At 43.5% G+C, this 7,956-nt stretch overlaps 1 protein-coding gene across 1 annotated transcript; it reads right to left on the bottom strand.

Moving 5' to 3' along the window:
- Window positions 1-1,068: 1,068 nt before the first annotated feature.
- Window positions 1,069-2,968, bottom strand: LOC130709324 (male-specific lethal 3 homolog). Its single transcript, XM_057557740.1, has one exon. It carries the CDS (start codon window positions 2,922-2,924, stop codon window positions 1,356-1,358), a length of 1,569 nt encoding a protein of 522 aa, XP_057413723.1. The 5' UTR covers window positions 2,925-2,968; the 3' UTR covers window positions 1,069-1,355.
- Window positions 2,969-7,956: the final 4,988 nt, after the last annotated feature.

Here is a 7,956-nt window from a genome sequence, read left to right as displayed (position 1 = left end):
GAGGGGCCGCGATAGAGAAAGGCCCGCGCACCGCGATGAAGAGCGGTCCCCGCACCGCGATGAAGAGTGGCCCCCGCTTGCCGCAACTGGAGAAAGCCCTCGCACGAACCGAAGACCCAATACAGACAAAAATAATAAAAATAAATAAATAAATAAATAAATGTTATAGAGAGCTTTTGAAACTCCCTGTGGCTCTTGTCGTTCATGTCCAGTGATCTTTGGAAATTAAGGTCAACTAAACTGAGCTACGAGAAAATGCAGATACTATGTTCAAGGCTTGTATGGTACTGGCATCCCTCAAACAGAGCTGGAACTTTCTAAAATATCCTGGGGAAAAGGGCAGGCATGTGAGAGACTAAGATGAGGATTAGAAGGATGACTTCAGAGACCATCAGCTGGTAATGATGGAAGAGAATAAATATGTTGGCCCCAAACCAGCCCAGAGTGGGGCAATAAGACAGCGAGGTGCTGCCCCAACTTCCAGTAACCACCTTCTAGTCGGGCAAAATCAAAGAAGGAAAGGAAAACAAAAGTCCTTAATAAAAAAGTCACAAAGGGAAAACAAAATAAAACACAAAAAAGTTATGAATCAAAGTTACCTTACTGTTTTTCTACAATGAAGAAAGAGGACAAGACCAGAGTGAAAATTCTCTCTTGGTTCTTTCCAACAAGACGGGCAATGATTTATTTGAGATCACCCAAAATAACATCTTACAGAAAGGGAACTATAACATTACACAACCAAGTGTAACTATAAAATCTCAAACATTCAGGCAATGCTTTATTTAAATCACCAAAAATAAGGTTTTATAGGAAAGGAACTGCAGCAAGCAAATGTATAGCTGCAAATTTTCTTTTGCCATCAATATCAACTCTCTCTAAAATATTCTGGGACTACTTTTCGGTTTCCAAGCAAAACTAATGTTTTGTTGCTCAGCCTCATCACAAGAATGAAAACGGTTTGCAAAACAATTTTGTTTAATGCTAACAAATAACTAAAAAATGTGGTTATTGCTAACAAGTAACTCCATCTACTGAAACAGCCCAACCTACGCACTTTTGTGAACATTTCACTGTGAACACAGCTGCTCTTTTCCCGCCATCACAGATGACATGTACCGTGGCAAGGGTCACATGTTGGAGGCCGTTCAGGTACCTAGGAAGTAATCCTTCACAGAATTAACTACGGTAGGTAAGCAACTCAAACAAATGGGCCCGCCTCTGCCACACCCCCCCAAGGCAGGTGTCGCATTCGCTCTGCCTGTAAGGAAGGCCCACCAACTCCCTAGTTCCTTATTGGGAACCGAGAGTGCAAAGCTAGATAGAGAAGCTGTTCTTCCAGAACCATCAAAACCTTAATAAATCGCCCTGGGGTTCTTCGTGCTGTAGTGCACCTCACAGGCAGCAACATAGGCAGACTCTGGGAAAAAGTCATCATGGTATTCTGCTAAAAACCTCAGAAAGAGATCAAAGTGCTTCAGTAAAGCCTTCAGATTCTTCTCAGAAAAGGACATCTTTCCAAGGATTTCTGGAAGTTTCACGAACAATCGCAGCAAGTGTTGCGCCCCATAAATGTAAGAGGGTGGAGGTGGCTGGTCACCTGGGGGGTAACTGTCGGGTACAAGTTTCCAGGAGAGGACCTCATTTATTTCATTAGTTCTTCTGCCTTCAAAGCCAGCAAACACCGCACTCCCTTCCTTGCTAGGGGTCAGAGGAACAGGTGAAGATGATCTGCTATGAACGGGTGTCTTCTTTTCCAGGTGCAGGAACAGCTTGGGCATGCTGGCAGACGCGTCCTGCTGCCGGCGCTTGGGCTGAGGCGAGGCGCTGCTCTCAGACAGCCGGTCGCAATTGGCGGAGTGGCGCGTGGACCGCCTCAGGGACTGCAAGGCTTCCGGCTCGGCTTTGCGCCTTTTGGGGGTGGCTGGCTCGCCTGTGGTTGGCTGACTCTCTGTGGACTGTGGTGTGGATGGATTCAACAAAGGTGGGCTTGGAGAGAGCTCCTCCTGGCTCCTATTAGTGTTTGTGGTACTTTCCTTAATCGGAAGAAAAAATTTGGACGAAGTCACCTTTTTATACTGAACTTGTTCATATGGATAGAGCAAAACCAATGGGAGAGTGTAATCAAAGGTTATTCTTAATCCATCCACCATCTCCTTACAAATGTCAACGTTCTTTTCTGCTGGGATGTAATGCACATTCATGTTGGCATGTGGCATAGCGTGATGGTGACGAGGCCTCTCATTGGCTGAAAAGGCTGCATTGATAGCAAAATGCTTCACGTATGATTCCAAAATAGTTATGATGTTGGTCTGGCACGGAAGTTTCACTAACCGTTTCCTCCTGTTGATATAGTAACAATCGTCCTCAAGCTTCTTTTTCAGAACTTCAGGGATTTCTATAGTTATTGTTCTTTCTTCCATTTCCTTTTTTGCATGCAGCTCTGGTTCTTCCTTCACTTCAGTCTTTTCTTCAATATCACTTTCTTCACTTATTTCTTCATCCTTTTCTTCACTACTGTCATCAGAGGAACTGCTTATTGAGTTTTCAACATTTTCATCTTTTTCTTCAGCAGGGAGGCTTTTTAAGACAGAGTCCACACCAGGCAACCTGCAGCGCTTCCTCTTTCTTCCTGTGCTTCTCAGGCGAGCTACAGCTTTCCTTGCCAATTTATGCTGTAATCTCCGATTTTCATCGGTGTCACGAAGGACATGATCTTCAGCTGCCCATCTATCCCAGCTTCTGTTCCAACCATTAAAATGGATCAGATATTCTGGGATCTTTCTGCCTTTTTCGTCTTTCCCAACAATAACATCGACAATCTTGGCATCGTACAGCACTCGCGCCTTGGTGGGGTCAGGCTTGAAGCACAGCACTTTCTCCCCTGAGTGGAATTTAAATTTCATGCCCTCGCTCGCGCTCATTTGCTCATCGTGGCGGAGGGCGAGGCTCCGGGGCGGGCGGAGCGCGCGCGGTGGGGGAGGGGAGTCTCTTTTCTATTTCTGAAACGATCAGACCCCACTAAGAAATTCTGCCTGTAAAGGTGTTCAGGTGACTACTGGACAGATACTCACCGGTAACTGGACAAGTGCAAACAGGCAGCACCTGCACTGGGCATGCACCTTCTCAGATGCTCACCTCCTGTCCGGGGGGGATAGCCAGGTCCCAGGTCACCATGAGGGGCTGGGGCTGCTCCTGAGATGACAGAGCCAAAACAAACAGGTGTCCCACTTCACACCTTTTCTGATACCAGACTCTTTGGTGTTTGAAACCGCCCGCCTTTAGCTTCTGGCAGCTCTGGGGGTCTTGTTCCCTCGTTCACAAGTTGGTTGCAGGAACTTGCTCCCAGTTTTGGGTTTGTTATTTGTGCCAGAAGATGTGAATGTTAAGAGAGATGAAGGAAAAACTGTCTGGAGAGAATGTGTAAAATTTCTCTTCCTGGGAACTCCAAGAGCTCCTCATCTGCCTTGGCAATGATTGCATTTTTTTTTTATAGAAATATACGTGATTTATAATATTGTATTAGTTTCAGAGTTGTATAGCAAAGTGATTCAAATATATCTATTTATATATATTTTTCAGATTCTTTTCCATTATAGTTTATTACAAGATGTTGAATATAGTTCCCTGTGCTATACAGTAGGTCCTTGTTGTTTACCTATTTTATATATAGTAGTCTTTCTGTTAATCTCAAACTCCTAATTTATCTCCCCCACCTCTCCCTTTCTCTTTGGTAACCATACGTTTGTTTTCTATGTCTGTGAGTCTATTTCTGTTTTGTAAATAAGTTCATCTGTATCATTTTTTTAGATTCCACATATAAGTGGCATCAGATGGTATTTGTCTTTCTCTGCCTGACTTATTTCACTTAATATGATAATCTCTAGATCCATCCATGTTGCTGCAAATGGCCTTATGTCATTCTTTTTTTATGGCTGAGTAATATTCCACTGTATATATACCACATCTTCTTTATCCATTCAGCTGTCTATGGACATTTAGGTTACCAGAATTGCATCTTTATTTTTTTATTCTTTACTTTTTTTTTGCCGCACTGTGCGGCTTGTGAGATCTTTGTTCCCAGATCAGGGATTGAACCTGGGCCCTCGGCAGTGAACAGATTTAAGAGGCGAAAACTGTACAATGGTAGTGGTGGAAATGAGACCTTCTAAAAATAGCTTGTTTGGGTCTCACCGTGGACCAACTGAACCAGAATCTCAGGGCGGTGGGGCCCAAGCATCCATGGTCTTAAAATGTCACCCACCAGTTGATTTCCCATGTAGAGCCAAGGTCGAGAATCACTGCCTTAGACGGTGACACTCTAAGCGTGGTCCGCAGCAAACCAGCATCAGCAGCACCTGGGGCGGATGGAAAGGCAGAGTCTGCAGGTCTGGTTAATGTTTGAGACATTCAAAGGCTTAGGGTTAATCTAGTTTAATGATTCTGAATCAACATGCATCTATACCGTGAACTCAGAATGTCTGGGGCCCTAAAGAGCTGCCGAGGAGATTCTAACGTGAGCAGAGCTGAGACCCAGGGATCTTATCTGACCCCGTATCACTGCAGAGCCACTTAGGATCTCGCCTGGACCAGTCATCCATTCCATCAATGCCGAGTATCTGTGATGCCTGGGGCTCTAGGCGGGGGCTGAGTCAGCCAGGGAACCTGCTCCCGGGGAGCTTACAGGGCTGCAGGGAGATGACACAAGGACACTGACACCTGTGCCGCAGGGATGGGTGCAAAGAGCTGTGCAGCCCAGAGAGGAAGCCGGTCCACGCAGAGGGGCTGAGGAGGGCTTCCCGGAGGAGGTGGCAGGAGAAGCAGCAGGAGCCCTCCCCATTCTCGGGCAGGAGGAGACCAGGAGGACATTCCACACTGAGACCAGCCAGAGGCCTTGTGCTGATTGCAGAGGTGGAGAAGGAGACCTTAGACTTCATTTCCATACTATAATTGCCTATGATAGATAATTATATGACAGGATCACCCGGTGCAGTGGTTACCGTGTTGTCACATTGGACATTTTACAGCCACCCGTCCATGATGGTCATTGGCCCACATGTGGGCCCCTGCCCTTCATCCAACAAGGGCCTGAGCTCCTCCCTGAGGGGCGGGTCCCCTGCCCCGTCCAAGGCCCAGTAGGGAAGGTTCCCTCTGTGGCCGAACCTCTAGGCAGGAATGGTCTGAATATATCCCTAGGAGCCAGGCCCTAGGAAGTCCCCTGGCCACTCTTGTGGCTGGTCTGCCTGTTCAGAGAGGTTCTCCAGGGCCAGGTGCAAACCCTGCAGCTTTTCCTGGGAGCCCGGCAGTGCCAGCTCAGTCCTGCATGATGCTGGGCTCCTGCTTCCTGCCTCAATCTCTCACTCCCTGCTCTGCCACTGTCCCTTCATCGGCCCAGTGAGTGCAGGCATCTGTCCCACCCCAGGCTTTGCTGGTGCACTGAGGGTGCAGGAAAGAGGGTTAAGAAAAATAATAACTACAACAATAATAATAAACAATTTTTTGATATTTCCTCTATAGTCCAGACACCTTGATAATACCCATCACTGAATAACTTTTATTTTATTTCTTTTGATATGCAAATCATAGAAGACTTTAATATATCACTCCCGGGACATGATAGGTCAAGTGAACACAAAACAAGAAATGTAAGCAACATAGTAAGGTAGATTCTACCGATATCACTGAATAACTTTTAAATTCTCAGAATAACCCAATTTGGTCGGCCCTTTTACAATGCTCATTTCATGGTTGAGAAAACTGAAGTCTGGAAGAATTTAGAAAGTTTAGACAGTTGCATGAGGTCAGATGTATTAATCCTATTTAGCAAATATTTTCTATCCACAGTGATTTTTTTTGTCGTTTTGTTGTAAGAGGTACATTAAGATATCCTACTATGCCATACATTTATTATTTTGATCTCAATTTTGGTATTATATATTTTGAAGCCATGTTATTAGGTGCATATATATTTAGAATTTCTATATCTCCCCGGTAAGCTGAGGCATTTACATCTAAGGAATGACCCTCTTTAACTCTAGGAATCTTAACTGCATTAAAGTCTACTTTGTCAGATACAGCAGGCTTCTTTTGATTACTATTTGTATGACATGTCTTTTTCCTTTCAATTTTCTCCACCTTTATGTTTTATATTTATCTCTTGCAAACAGCATGTAGTTGCATTCTGCCTGCTTTGCTTAATCCACCTTATAATATAAACCATTTACTTCAGTTCTAAAACACCATGGATTGTAAGACACATCAATATTTTATATACCAATAAGAAAGAAAAACACTACCAGTTAAACCATGACACAACATCTTAACAATATCCCTATGAAGAGCACAAATCAGTCACACCAGCTTCTTCCTGCTTCAAAATTTCTTCTAACAATTCCAAGGGATTTGGCGATTTCTCCTGTTTCATGTTGCACAGATATCAGAAATAAAATGTAACACAGCTTCATTACTTGTGGGTAGCTCCTTCTTTAGGTCTCAGAAGCTCTTGGTATTTGCCACACAGAAAATGGAATTCACTACAAATTTTCACCCTACTACTGTGTTTCCATGCCAAGTGAGAGAGCATCTTTTTGAAGATATTTTAAACAGGGATTAAGTTCAATACATGTAATAACAATGATGCACAAAACTCAGCAGGTGACCAAAACAACAGCTCTTACAAGTAGCACAACGTGCTGACAGAGCTTGTATGATGCCTCAGCCTGTCACATGCCTCCCAATTTCAGAAATGTAAAAATATGAGTAAAGGTGTGTTTTAAAATCAATGAAATAGAGCATTTGGATTTAAAATCTACCATTGTTAGGGTGCTTTCTAGTCATTATTCCTATTTTGTTTCTTCTCTCCCTTCTTGCTTACTTTTGGTTTGAATATCTTTTCTCATTCCATTACTCTCCTTACATAGCTTGAAACTTATACACTATTTTCTATTCTTTTAGTGCTTATCCTAGAAGTAATCCATGCATCCTTAACTTGTGAAAGACTAATGCTAATGAATAGCTTTATTCTCCTCCCAGACAAATCAAGGATCACAGAACACCTCCCTTTACCTCAACCCCTCCAACTTATATGCTTCTACTGTCACATATCTTAATTACATATACTTTCAAAACTGTGTAAGATTTTATTTTTTTTATTATTATTATTTCATAGCATGGGTGTTCATTTACATTGGTCCACATATTTAGTACTTTCTCTTTTTAAATTTTATTTATTTTATTTTTTTGGCTCCTTTGGATCTTCGTTGCTGCTCTCAGGCTTTCTCTAGTTGTGGCGAGCGGGGGCTACTCTTCGTTGTGGTGCATGGGCTTCTCATTGCAGTGGCTTCTCTTGTTGCGTAGCATGGGCTCTAGGCACGTGGCCTTCAGTATATGTGGCACGCGGGCTCAGTAGTTGTGGCTCGTGGGCTCCAGAGTGCAGGCTCAGTAGTTGTGGTGCACGGGCTTAGTTGCTCCGCGGCATGTGGGATCGTCCCAGACCAGGGCTCGAACCAGTGTCCCCTGCATTGGCAAGTGGGTTCTTAACCACTGCACCACCAGGGAAGCCTGATATTTAGTACTTTCTTTACTCTTCATTTCTTCTTGTATCTATGACCTTTCATCTGGGATCCTTTTCTTTCTGCCTGAAGTACATATTTTAGAAATGCACTGTCCAATATGGTAGCCACTAGTCACATGTGGCTATTTAAATTTAAAGTAAGTAAAACGGAATAAAATTAAAAATTATGTTCCTCAGTCTCATTAGCCACATATCAAGTCCTCAGTAGCTACAAGGTTAATGGCTACCATACGGCAAACATATAGAACATTTTCATCATCGCCAGAAGTTCTATCGCATAGTTTCCTTTCTTACAGGCCTTATGGTAGAGAACACCTTCTGTTTTTGTTCAGGTGAAAGTATCCTTATTTCATCTTCATTCCTGAATTGTCAACTTCATCATT

This window comes from Balaenoptera acutorostrata, chromosome 12 (genome assembly GCF_949987535.1).
Source record: "Balaenoptera acutorostrata chromosome 12, mBalAcu1.1, whole genome shotgun sequence".
Taxonomy (NCBI): Eukaryota; Metazoa; Chordata; class Mammalia; order Artiodactyla; family Balaenopteridae; genus Balaenoptera; species Balaenoptera acutorostrata.
The sequence above is the reverse complement of the archived record's forward strand: the minus strand, read 5'-3'. Positions and strand labels throughout refer to the sequence as shown.